Source organism: Leptinotarsa decemlineata, unplaced genomic scaffold, assembly GCF_025532065.1.
Source record: "Leptinotarsa decemlineata unplaced genomic scaffold, Ldec_3_MD MMD2_tig00000090_RagTag_RagTag, whole genome shotgun sequence".
Classification (NCBI taxonomy): Eukaryota; Metazoa; Arthropoda; class Insecta; order Coleoptera; family Chrysomelidae; genus Leptinotarsa; species Leptinotarsa decemlineata.
Window position 1 is genome coordinate 3,180,540 of NW_027412541.1, and position 14,544 is coordinate 3,195,083.

The following is a 14,544-nucleotide window of genomic DNA, read 5'->3' on the forward strand; positions in this document are numbered from 1 at the left end:
AGTGAAAAGTTTTTTCTAAAACTACAGTTGTATAGGTGAGTATCTAGCGCTTCAGTAGTTATAAAAATAATTTGAAAACATTTTCAACATTGAACTTCTTTCTCCAGCAAAAATTTCAAAAACGGAATTTTTTGAGATTGAGATTTTGAGGTGATGAATCTTTTCAAGAATATGAAAAGCATTGAATGGAGAGATTTTTGTAAGGATAGTGTGCTCAGAAGATTATTGATAACGTAAAGACTGTTATTGAACAAAAAATAATCATAAAAATTATTGAAAATATTCAGGGTAATAATCTGCGGCAGAGTTCAAGTCGTCATATAGCTTTATTCGGGCCCAGGTCAATTATTTTCAAAATTACATAACGTTTTCTTGAAAAACGTGTCTTTTTAAAGATAGCATACCCCTGTATCTTAGCAAAATTACTTTTCAACAATGAAAAACATCCAAAATTTTCTTATGAAAAGTACAACTGTCAATTAAATTGTCAATGACGTCTCATTGAAAATGTGGATGGATGAATATATTCATTTTTCGACGTTATTTTTGGAATAACTTCTGAAATCCCAATATGGAAAAAATATATCTAATTCCATTTGAAAACTTATCTTTTTGACATGCCACTCCAAAACTATTCAAGTATCACTTTTCGTGAGATATTCACTGAACAGTTTACAAAACCGCAACACGTGTTCACTATGCAACAGCTTCCTCAGGCGTGTTCATACTGTCTAATATAGCAACCAGTACGAAGATAATAAATTTAATTTTTTCAACGTTTTCGTATTTCAGTAAACATCAGGAAATCCTTCAATTCGTAATCTAAGACTGTATATGAAGGGATTTAGTTCGTCGTAACGAGAATTCAATATGGCGTGTCGACATAGGGATAGTCCTTGTTCCTAGACAAATTATGCCCCTTACGTCGAATTCCCGCTACGGCGACTTCTCTTTACATCAATTTCTCGCAAAGTTGAATTGATGTTATGACAAAATTTGACCATTTGGAATGAACTTTAGTTCGTATTCTGGTAACGTCAGTGGAACGGATGTGATTAGATGTAAAGGAAGTGAGAACTTCCTTTCACTGATGAGCTTTTTTTGTTGCTGGTCTCGTTATGAATGATCTTTGGTGACATTTTGGACAAACTATGTATTAAGCAACATGATACATTTGGGAGGTCGTTTATGTGAATCAGGAATAGGATCAACTTGTCAGGTGTGGACCACAATAAAACCTAGCGGGATGCAGGGGATAACTACCTCATATGGGTGTCTTTAACTTCAATGTAAATACCTCTCTCCATCATGTTGGGAAACATGATCTTAGTTTCTTATTTTAATTTAATGTTTTAAATTTTTTTGCTTAATTTCTTCAAGTTCTTTTTTTTTACTATGTGGTGATTTTCATTTCGTATCTTGATTATTTTATTTGTTTTATTGTATTTTCAGTTCATGTTGTATTCATAATCAACTCAATTCATCTTGGAACAGTTGATATAAACCAACAATAAAAAATGGTATTATAAACTGAAGTTCAGTTCGTAAAACTAAATGGTCTTTCAGCATATATTTTGGTTAATACAAATCAATCATAATAAATGTAAAATGCAATGAATATATTGAAAGATGTTTTAAGAAATAAAGTTTACGACTAGAGAGTTTTTCTTCATGTGGACTCCAGTGGAAACACTATTTAATGGTACATTCTTAGATAACATTTATTCTTTAAGTCTAGATATTACATTATAACATAAATCAGCAAGAAGTTAAATACTTAAATTCTATTGTAAAAAAAAAATACGGTTTATAACACAATCTATTTGGCAGCCTGCTGCAGTTTCTTTTCTCTTATCTTTTTACCTTCTGTTATAGACGATCTTTCTTCTTCGCTCAATCGCGCCAGAGTTTTCGTTACGACACCTGTCCCTAGAGTTTGATGGCCGTCTCTCAAAGTGAATCTTTGGCCTTGCTCAATGACCATGGGTCTCATCATTTTCAAAACCAACCTTAAATAAAATTGAACAATTTTGTTAGAAAAATCATTACACAAAAAATATTCAAAAGTATGATATAAATAACCTAATTTTTGCAATACCGATATAATTTAAATTACTTCAATGTGTGTGCTGATGGTAAGCCCCATAAGTATTATTAATCAGAACTATCCGAGAAGAACAAATTTGCTGTTATAAATATGACTGCATGCATCCCAAACAGTCAGTTCACTTTCCAACATAACAGAGGGGCAGTAGTCTACATACCATTCTGTGAATTCATGAGAAGTTCGGACGCCTTTCTCTGCACGGTTCGGCAACCATGAGTGTGCAGAAATCGGAGCATTTCTCTTTAAGGCAGCTACCCGAGCGACCGTGGTGACCATACCACTGTCACCAAGTTAGACAACGTTCAGCAAAAGGCCCACATCAAAGCCACAGATGTCACTTTACTCCTACAGATACACAAAGAAAAGTCAAGCATGGAGTCTTCAGAGTTCCTCAGCCTAAGTACCTCACCTTTGCCTTTCTGGTCGGGTTTCTTCAAAACACATGATGTATAGAGGTCCCTGACAGTAGGTACCGCAAGGCACCTGAGAGCCTTATGCATTTGCTGTCGGCATGTCCAGCATATGCGGTCTCAGACTATATCCACTGACATAATGTGGCCCTATGATTGCTATATTATCCCCTACAGCACTTTTATGGTATTGACGAGACACCTGTGTTGCCTTATACCCCAGGGGATATTGAATCCGTAATGGGAAATGTGAAGCGCGGAATTCATTCATACTTCATTTCCCACTTTCAAGCTGATACGAGCGAATAAGGCTGACAAAAGTGAATGAGCCTGATGTAGTCCTTCTTGACCATTAAAGTAAGACAATATTTTGAAGATATCAGCTCTGGGTGAGACAATTATCGTTTGAAAAAAACGAGAAATTTTCTCATCGAACTTCGCAAATTATATCCAGACCGTACTATTAAGATGGTTATTCTGACTATTGGAGTTCTTGGTGGTTTGATGTCCTTCCTACTCTCAAATATCAAGATCATAACGACTTGCCGCACTGAGGCAGAAATCTTGGCTGAATAAATGCAGAAGGCTACCTTAGCTCATTGCATCTACTCAGTGTACATGATTCTCAGGCACAATGATTACTCACTTCATTGTGAGACGAGTGGTTATTGGCTATTGATGCCAGCGTACCCACCGTAATAGGTACGCTGACACTTCCTATGAAAAAGCTACTGCGATAGCGAAACATATCTATATGATTGAAAATAAAGTTTGTGAAGATCAAATCGTAAGGTGTAGTTTATGAAATTACTATGGAGCTTCATCAAGTAACAGCTGAATCAATCAGAAAAAAACCCTCCATAGTATCGGGAAAGGGCCGATCGACGCAACCTTTCTGGTATAATTGTTATTATTATATTAATAATTTTTGAGACACTACGTATGTATGGTACGTATACTACTTATAGAAAGACGAAGAAGAAATATATTCATTCAGCTGTTAAAGCAGTACACTATATGTAACAACACGTGTTAATACAAAGATGAACCTACTTTGAGCGTTTATTTCATCTCAAAATACACAGTGTTAAATAGGGACATCTATTACTAACAATAACAATTTTGTCATTCATGGGCGTACCACTAAATAATTACCATATATATATATATGGTAATTATTTAGGTATATATATATATATATATATATATATATATATATATATATATATATATATATATTGTATATATATATATACAAATAGAGATTTCATCGAGTGTGCATGATATAAATCAAAAATTAAACAATTTGTGGACACAACACTCCAAAAAGAGGGACAAACCGCGGACACGTGTTTCTGCCTATTGGCCTCATCAGCACGGTGCAGCCAAGTGTAAAGATGGGCAACACTTGTTTGCCGAAATCAGGAAACAACACACATATATATATATATATATATATATATATATATATATATAACTCAAATTCGCTACAATTAATGACTACACAATAAAATAGTTGAATATATGTATCACAGTTAAATAGTTAAATACAGTTATTGAATAAATGCATCACAATATAATACTTAGTTGGATATATCACAGTAGTGAGAATCAGTTATTTAGATTAGTCATACATACAGATCCAAATTGGTAATACGTATTAAACACATAAACTTACATTTAACAACATATTTAAAATATTCATATATTAAAATGTTTGTATCTTTGGAATGAAAATGTGAAGATTTTTCAATTTTGCAGAAACTCTTCCATAGAATAAAATGCTTTTTTTTGTCAAAAATGTATATAAAAGAGGTTTATTTCATCACCCAGTTCGTTTTTATGTGTTAATAAAATAAGATGGCATATGGTTAGCCTTGAGAATGGTTGATGTCAGTTTTCTACTTTTTTCATATTGTAATTATGCTGAGAGTTGTTTTTAGGTGACTTCTGTAATTTTTTTCAATATTTATTCAAAGTAGTTAAATCTACAATGACGGTACTTTTAGGATAGATAATTCAAAAAATATTTTCCTGTATGACGTTCTTTGGTTGATCCCTTCAATGCATCTGACTTTTTTTTAGTGATAAATATTTGGTCAATATGACTTGGGCTTCCCCAGAATATCGATACATATAACAGATTCGACTGTACCAGAGCATAGTAGACCAACATTAATCAATTAATTATCATTAACATTAATCATTAATTAATGGAATGGCACTGGCATGCACAAGATGTACAAAATTCCTTGGCGTTCATGTAAATAACTGTTTGAAGTGGTCTGACCATATCACAGTTGTATGTAAAAAAACCAATCAAGGGTATTATGCAATCTCAAGAATTAAGAATTGTATGCCTTTATACGCCATTTTAGATGTATATTACAGTCTGGTCTATAGCCATCTAAGTTATAATGTGATCCTATGGGGCAACAGTGTTGACAAAGATAGGGTTTTCATTGCTCAAAAAAAAGTTATTAGGAAATTACTAGGCATCCTTTGGAGGTAATCATGCAAGACATTTTTCATAAGTCATCAAATTTTAACCTTTCCCTGCATCTACATCTTTAAAATACTTTAATATGTTCGCTAATGTACAACAGACTGTACTAAGAACTCATTCTATCATAGCTACCCAATTCGATATGCAGAGGAGTTGAGCATTCCTAAACATAAAACTATAAAATTCGAACATTCTCCCAAATATATGGGAATAAAATTATTCAATCGGTTACCAGACCATTTCAAACAGATGAACACTGTAGCATTTAAAAAAGCAGTTAAAACATTGCTTCTTTCGAAGGCCTACTATAGTATTGGTGAATTTCTCTCGGACCATCTAGACTGAATGGGTTCATGCGGCTTTGGCATGACATATTCAATTTTTATAACTATAATTATTTTAATTTTTGTAATTCTGACTTTTATTGTATTATTTTTATCTACGAATCTACAATTTCATCTTTTGATGTGATTTTTATGTGCTTAATACTGACCTATCCTATACGTTTGTCAACGTCTTTAAGAATGAATAAATATTATTATTATTATTAATATGTCCCTAGATACCGTGCCATTCAGTTGCCTTAGTACAAAACAATTTTAACTTAGTTTATTATTAAATATTTTGATATGACTTTCCCAGCTCATTTTGTGATCAAGAGTGACACCTAAGAGTTTAGTTGTGACCTGTTCTTCACTTTGCCATTGATTTTTATTAAAGAGCAGAAGTTATGAGAATAGCATTTCTTGGAATGAAAGACATCAATTTTGTTTTTTCTATATAGACACATAGACCATTAGTAGTACACACCTCATAAATTTGTTGTGCGAAATTGTTTGCAGTGTGTACTGTTTTCAATAAGGAGATACTTAAATCAAAGAAGAGAGTCATTGATGGCATTTGCCAATGCCATCATGAACAAAAGTTACCATTGCGCAACTCTCTGAATGACGGCGTTTAGATTCTACAAGGGGTCAAAGTTCAAATCACAAAGGTTTCTAGAATCAAAACAGGCTGGTATTCAGAGGGTTAAACTTTGTTTTTGGTAATTTTTATCGCATTTTTTTTCGAGAAAATATTCGTTTTCCTGCAGATCCAAATGCAATTGATGTTAGTTACAGTACATGAGAGGGCGATCATATTATGCATTTGAATTAATCATCCATCTTTGAATATTTGGAAGATACTGGGCGATCAAAAATATGTTTTCAATTTCGAAAAAATGTATCCCTTTGTACAGTCAGCCTCCACCAATGTATTTAGCTGATTTTTTGAAACTATGTAGCTAATATATATATATATATATATATATATATATATATATATATATATATATATATATAAATAATTTTGTTTCCTAGGCAAACTTTGAAACATTTCAAAGACAAAATTATCTGAAATGAGAATTACTGAATATACAAAGATTGCAACTCAGTTTCATTCTGTGAGAATTCATGAATATACAAAGGTTGCAACTCAGTCTCATTCTGTAAATATATTTTCAGGCATATGTATGAGCATACGAATACGATTCATGTTTCATACAGTGTATGAAAATATAATACAAATTCTATAAGGACCATCGTTTTCATTTTATATTTCAGGAAAATAAAAGGTGAAAACAATTTCCGGAAAAGTTCTGATGCTGCTTCGAATGTGTCTGCCAGTTAAGTGTCATGCCAAGCATGGCCAAAGTACTGCAGAGTTTTCTAAGTGGAAGGGGCGTATATTTTCCTGCAATCCCAGTACCATTTCATTTCTCAAAAGATGTTTTTTGATATACTGGTTTCAAGTTCAGGTAGTCTGGTTTTATATATTCCCGAATTGTGTACAGTTGCTTGTATAGAAAAGTAGTACACTTAATTTCATCAGTGTAAACATGACTTGCTTAAATTGATAACTGCCATATTTCTTTTTTACCTCTTTAACGTTTTTTAAAAAGCCAAAGGCAATTTCAAAAGATCAGATTAACAAAACCCAATATACTGTACTAAAATAAGAACGTTTTTGTTTCCCAGACTTGTACCTGCTACTTTTCTATGCAAGTATATGTATTATTCCATATCCAAAATAGAGCAGTCCTTGAAATGTCATTCGATTGTTGTCAGTTATGAATGTAGATAGCAAACATATTTTGATATGTTGAATGTTGACGAAATGTAAGTATTTGCTAATAGTTAGAGAATCGGTTGATGTTTTAGTCATCAGTTGTATCTCATATTGGAATATTCCCAGGTCATCGCGGCCTATCAAAATCAAGTAAATTTCTTTGTATGCGATACCCGATCAATACCAGCTCGAATGTCACAAACTTTTTCATGTAGAAGAACATTTGGAACAGTGTCAGGCGGCATGCACGAGATGGTGCCCCTCTCATCATAGGAGAAGAAACAAGAATATGTTTAAAGTGTAATCGATCCATTATGAACGAAATAAGGGACTTGACCTCCTATAACCAAAGAACAATTTCGTAGTCTTTTAATGTTCTGTGATATGGTTCCACAAGAACATAGTTATAGATATGTAACGAAAAAAGACCTTATGACATTCCTCTCTAAATTGCGTCCGATTTCTTGAAGGTAATATTCCATTATTCCCATAGGCAAGCCACCAGTCCATCAATTTTTAAAGTGAGACAGTAAGAAAGTAAGATCATAACAAATCGTTGGTGCACTCAGCATCACACTAGGGTGGAAGCTGATACCACAAAACACTGGCAACATGTCAGTGTTTTGTGGTATCTTGGTCACACTCGACATGACCCCAACAATCAATACCCACCAAGTTCCATACTAAACTCAATAGTGGATGCGGCAAATAGACCACAACAAATAGTTCCTGATGGTGCGCTTGAAATAGTTGGGTAGTGAAACCATGACAGTCACGCCGGTGAATAAACTCCCCACAATTTATTTGAATAACACCTCAAAAAACTCAATACCGGTTTGTATGTGATCAATTTGGATGCATGAAATTTTGTCTGAAGTCTAATTCTTTATTGCGATAGGAATCACTTGTATTCTTATTCGTCATTTCAAATGAATTAACTGCAGATTCAATGATTGTAACAGGAGATTTTTCCAGTTATATTCGAATGTCGCATCTGCAAACATGTCTTATGTGGCAATTGTCAACATGTTCTGAGAGATCATTAACAAATACCACAAAAAGTAAAAGTCCTGGTACTGATCCCTGTGGAACTTCTAATGTCACATCACATTCTTTGGACATGATATTGTTGTATTTGACTATCAAATGCTGACCACTCATATATATTAATATCTGACTCATCGGATATTAATCCAGGATGTAAACCCCTAAAGAAGCTAGCCACTTGAGTCAGAGAAACGTCAGGAAGAAATTCTAAAAATCCGCGGCTTTCGAACTCGAAAAAAAGTGTTTGTGTTGGGATAAACATACTAGTTGAAAATTTCAATTTGAATGATAGTTTTTTAATGTCACGTCCAAATATGAAATTTTCTGGAATAATGTAAGACCTACAATCCTTCACAACTACAACTAACTAAATCTGCTCTTCTCTATTGGCACTCTAATTCCACAATATGAATGAGTATATAAGACAAGTGCAACTATTTACTTACTTAGAATCCTCACCAGGCATGACCATTTCTTTATCTGGAACAATAACTTGAACAGCACAATCCCACGTCCTGCAGAACATTTGCAACTGAATGTATGATGTGAATGGTTTACTGCGTCCACCTTCTTCTTTGCTCAAAATATAAACTTGGGATTCTAAATGATCATGGCTTTTTACTGTACCTGGCTTGGCCAAAACCATTCCTTAAAAAAAATTAACCCATTAATTTATTCTATAAAAGAGCAGAACAATCATTAGAAGTGAAAATCCTTATTATTATTATTAGATAGTTTTGAACGGGTACTGCCCTCAAAGTGTTTCAAGAAGTTTTCTATAGTGCTTGTACATTTAACTAAATAATAATCATGGATTGATAATCGTAAATTGCAGTAGATGTATAAACAATACTAGAGGCAAGACATTACTGCAATGGTGTCCTCTCAGCTGCGGATCCATTTAAAAAATTCCACGATCCAACGTCACTACTCCCAAAAAGCCTATCCCATTCAGAATATCGATATAAAGAGTAGGATATGATGATTAACCGGGGCATCAAAGTCTCCTCACAAAATATACACTGCTTTCATTAGGTACGTAAGAGAATTCTTCAATATCCTTTTCTCCCAAATTCGCGAGAAAGACAAACAAATTAGCGGGAAAGTTTTCTATGGACCATGACTTAATCAATAAGTTTTTCTGATCAGGTGCTGAAACCCTAACTCTGAACAAGAACAATTATAAAATTGTTACAGGGTTGGATACAGAATCATTTTTGACGAACAATTCAAATTTGTTAACCATATTAACCAAGTGAGTGTGAAGTCATCCAAAACACTGGGTCTTATTTTACATCATTGTTTAGGATTTTCCATTGAAACATTAAAAAGGATTTATTTAGCTCTAGTGGTGTCTAATTTAGAATATGCATGTATCATTTGGTCTCCATTTTATATGCAAAATAAATTTTTGAGATTTTGTTCTTTCAAGTTGGGTCTTCAAATACAAATGACTATTCGAGTATATTACAAGAAATGGGGCTGAAACTATTGCAAACCAGAAGAATTCATGCAGATCTATGCTATGCATTCAAGCTGCTCAATGGACTAATAACTTGTCCTGAATTACTTGAATCTGTCAACATTCATGTTCCAAACAGGAATCTTAGACATAGTAATTTATTTCATATACCCTTCCATCATACAAATTATGGCAAACATACACCCTTGGAAATAACCCTAACGGTAGTAGATGACTAAAACATCAGTATTTTTGGTGTATCTTATGGTCGTTTTAAACAATTATTGAATAATTTGAGTTGGTAATTGTTTACATAAGGTAGTAATAAGTTTAATTTTAATTCTATATCCTAAAGTATTTTATAATGTTATATAGTTGTGCTGCAGAAACATTCAGTAGTGTATTAGTTTATATTTTACATTTTTATATTGTTCTTTTTTCTGTGAAATTTTTACTGTAATGGGGTTTGTCCCGTATAAATAAATAAATAATCAAATCTTTCAAATAAGATGTTACTCGACTCTCATTCCCATTTAAAATCATGTGGTCGTTGGACACAAATAAAAATAGTTTGAACAATATCTTGGTTTTCCAGTCACAATTGAATCTTTATCTTTTAGAATATGCTACATTATGGAAGAAGTTTCAACTAATTTTAATTAGTCCTTGATTATGTGATATAATTGTTTGTAACTATAGGTTTATAAACTTGTTTTTTTTCTGCTTACTATTTCTCACGTTTCAACAAGTGAAAGATTATATATATTATGGGACCAAAATATAGAAAATATCCAATAAATAACAAAAAAATAATAATTTTGGCAAAAACCTCATCATATCCCTGCCAATTGGAAAATGGGCACAATAATTACAATACCCAAACTGAACTTGGGTCACTCCTCTACAGCCACTCATCATCTTATCACTCTGCTGCCTGTAATTAGCAAAAACTTTGAAAAAAATTATGAAACCATTTACTACAATTGTTTAAAGACAAAATCCCGAACTACCAATTTGGATTTGGGCAAGGAAGATCTACCATATATTCTCTCATGATTCTCAAGAACAACATTGAAACATCCAAGCTTAACAGCCATAAAACTGTCGTGATCATTTAGGATATCAAGAAAGCCTTCGATAGCATTTGGCATGGGGGTCTCTTATTAAAATTATCTAATGGATGCAATGAAAAAATCAGTTTTCGATAGAAAACTGAGAGCTAAAATACTCAATAATCTCCCTCCGAATTTACTTCACAGCAGAGAGTTTCACAAGGTTCACCACTCTCACCTCTATTATACAACATACACTTCTTATATTTATTATTACCACCAAAGAGAATATTAATCACTTCAGTTACGAGTCATATACCTTCCACTACAACGATAACACCTCCCTAATTGCCCGCGACTAAACAGACTACAGAAGCTTCAAAACAGATCCATGAGGGCAATATTAAGTTGTCTTATGTCTGCTGAACAAAGGATAATAATGAATATGCTAATATTTATATTTAAAATTAAACACAATATGTTGCCAAATTATCGAGTGATCAGTTAACCTACACAAGTAGTATTCATACACACTCCACTAGAAATAGAATAGGAAATTTTTATATCAACAGAGAACATATAGGTTGTGATTCGTTGTATAGTTCTGGTCTGACTGCATTTAATAATTTGCCAAGTCATATAAAAAGCCGTGATTCATTAAATTCATTCAAAAGTAAATGTGGTGAATATTTCAAGAAATTGTCATCAATAATTCTTCTTGTTTTCTAGTTTTTGTTTTTAAAATATGACTTGTCTCTAATTTTATATATATATATATATATATATATATATATATATATATATATATATATATATATATATATATATATATATATATATATATATATTGTTTTGTATTTTATAAGTGGCTGACTGAACTATGAAGAGCATTATTTACTAATAAAGAGTAATAATAATAATTTTGCTACTACAACGAACAACTGGTTCGATAAGACTCCAGCCAAATTCATCTGAGTCTCAGTTCATTATATTTAATCACTGGAACCCTACGACCTCTCCAACGGAAGGATTTCAGACAACAGCCAGTTGAGCAAAATTGTAATTTTGTTGAATTAACTGAAATTATTATTATCATTTTGTCATATAAAATGCAAAAAGTAAAATATTATTTACCTCATCATTTAAGCTTCTTTTACAACACAATATTAATCATTATTATTATTGAATATCAGTGATTCCTTAAAATTGCATTTATTCATATACTGATGAAGCACTGTCTAGTTAAGTCTTACACATGTATGAAGAAGTTATGGGTAATAAAATATGTTGCGATTCTCTAAAACATTTTGTGATGATGTTGAAATGGAGTATTGCTCAATACATTCATCATACTTTTTATTAAATATCAGTCGATTTCAACACAAATTCAGAGGTATAATCAAATATTCATTCATTTATATTTACTGTCAATTATACACATTCTATAAAGTGGTTCATTTTTCATAATTTGAAATTGAAGTTAATTTTATTGAGTTGTTTTTGAGATTTTAGTTGTTTACTTGTTACCATAATATGGTAAGAACATATAAGTAGATACTCAGGAACAATATAACATAAAACAGTAAAACTTTAATTGTAAATGAATTTCATTTTCATGATGAAATGTGATTGATTTTATTTTACCTCTTTTTATATCATCTCTCTTCAGACCCCTAACAAGAGCTCCTAGTTGATCTCCTGCCTGCGCTTCCTCCAAAATTTGGTGAAACATCTCAACTCCTGTTACAGTAGTTTTCAACACTTTGTTAAATCCTACTATCTCACATTCAGAACCTTTTTTAAGAATGCCCCTCTCAAGCCTTCCCGTGACAACTGTGCCACGACCAGGTATTGAATATGTATTCTCCACTGGTAACAAAAATGGCTTGTCTAATTCACGAATTGGGGTTGGAATGTAGGTATCAATTTCTTTGAGAAGCTTGAGAACGGCTTCATAACCTATTTCTGGCTGTTTTCCCTCCAGAGCACAAAGAGCTGATCCACAAACTATAGGACAGTTTTCTCCATCAAATCCCATTTCTGTTAGGAGTTCTCTAATTTCCATCTCAACTAATTCAACCATTTCTTTGTCAGCAGCATCTACCTTGTTGATGAATACAACTATATGCTGCACACCAATTTGTTTAGCCAAAAGCAAATGTTCTCGAGTTTGGGGCATAACTCCATCGGTAGCTGCCACTACCATTATAGCACCATCCATTTGGGCTGTGCCAGTGATCATGTTTTTAATATAATCGGCATGGCCAGGACAATCCGTATGACTGTAATGCCTATCTTCCGTCTGGTATTCAATGTGAGCTACATTTATTGTAATGCCTCTTGCTTTCTCTTCAGGAGCATTGTCAATTTCTTGATATTTTCTCGCTTGTGCTAGTTTCTGTTCTGCCAAAACTCTAGTTATAGCCGCGGTGAGAGTCGTTTTACCATGATCAACATGGCCTATCGTTCCTACATTACAATGAGGTTTTGTACGTTCAAAAACTTTCTTTTCAGAATATAAACGCCTTTGGTTGATCCTAGGTACCACAACTTGAAGAGTTTTGCAATAATTCTGAATTTGAAAAACAGCTCCTTTGGTAGTGAGAAGTTGTTTCAAACTATGGTGAAAAGCTAGAAATGTGTTTAAATCAAATAATCAATTAATTCAAAGATAAATACGATAAATACCTGGAGCTAATGCTCGAGCTACTATAATTGAAGTCATTATGGTTATAAATGAAAAGTGGAAAACTTATTCTAAAAAATGTATGACATTACATTAACCACATTTATTTTAGGAATTCCACATGAGGCGATTCACTAAGTTTGTTCCACTATGTTATCTCGTAATCGTAAAGAACACAAGATTATGTGAGCCGATTCTTCACGAATACACACGAGTAATTCGGATTTAACCTAGCAAAATGTCAACAAAATGAGATTTGTTCTTTATTTTTTCCGAACTATTTTTTGAACGAAGCTGTTACGTAAATCAAATCAGGCCCGAATTACCATCTTTTTGGCCCTAAGCCAAACTTTGAAAAGTATACCGCACTGGTGGCGGCTCTGGTGAGTGTGAAACATCATCTTCCAACAACAATAGATATTTCTTGTGTGATAATCCCTTAATAAATATCTAATGAACAAAAAAAAACTTTTGAACTATATGAGTCCTTTGAATAAAATCCTATATTTAAATATATACACAAATCAATATAATTGGATGACGAGCAATATTTCATTGAAATTGTCTACTGATAATTCTTAGCAAATTTTCATTTCGAATGTAAATAGTATGATTTAGTAAACGGCTAACGGAAACAACAGGCATTCGTGCATAAGTTTTTCGTTCGTGTAGCAGCAGCAGCAGAACCTCGCTGAAATCAGTCGAGTGCTAACCTATAGATCGGTTTAGGAGTGTTACCTACTCTTCAGTGCAGAAAATATCTAATCAAGACGGCAGTGCTGTATGGATCTCGACTGATTTCATAGGTGCACAAACATATATTTGAAACATTCTTATAAGACAATCAGATTTTTAACTACAATGAAGAAGGTGAGTAACAGTAACAGTTCCACCCCGTGTTACAGAACACAGAACTCTTTCACAAATCAAATGAGGATAGAAAGAAAAGGTTTTCATCGACCTTTTTTGGGTATTTGTCACCTTCCACAATCTGAAAAGTATAAAAATTAGGATGGAGAACTTTACACAAGTGTAGAAGGGCAAACTTTTAAGTTTACCCCGATAAGTTACTGCGTAAAAATCAAAGTATTTTTCACAAAGAAAAATCTTCTATTTATCAGTAACTTGTCGTATTCAACAATTTTGCCTATCAAAAAAATATTAA

The 14,544-nt window shown here is 32.9% G+C and overlaps 1 protein-coding gene across 1 annotated transcript; it reads right to left on the reverse strand.

The window, feature by feature from the left end:
* Window positions 1–1,695: 1,695 nt before the first annotated feature.
* mEFTu1 (mitochondrial translation elongation factor Tu 1) lies at window positions 1,696–13,542 on the reverse strand. Its single transcript, XM_074172344.1, has 4 exons — window positions 13,382–13,542; window positions 12,338–13,324; window positions 8,626–8,827; window positions 1,696–2,009 (listed from the first exon to the last, which is right to left on the reverse strand). The coding sequence occupies exons 1-4, from the start codon at window positions 13,416–13,418 to the stop codon at window positions 1,820–1,822; spliced, it is 1,416 nt and encodes a 471-aa protein (XP_074028445.1). The 5' UTR covers window positions 13,419–13,542; the 3' UTR covers window positions 1,696–1,819.
* Between the last annotated feature and the right edge of the window lie 1,002 nt (window positions 13,543–14,544).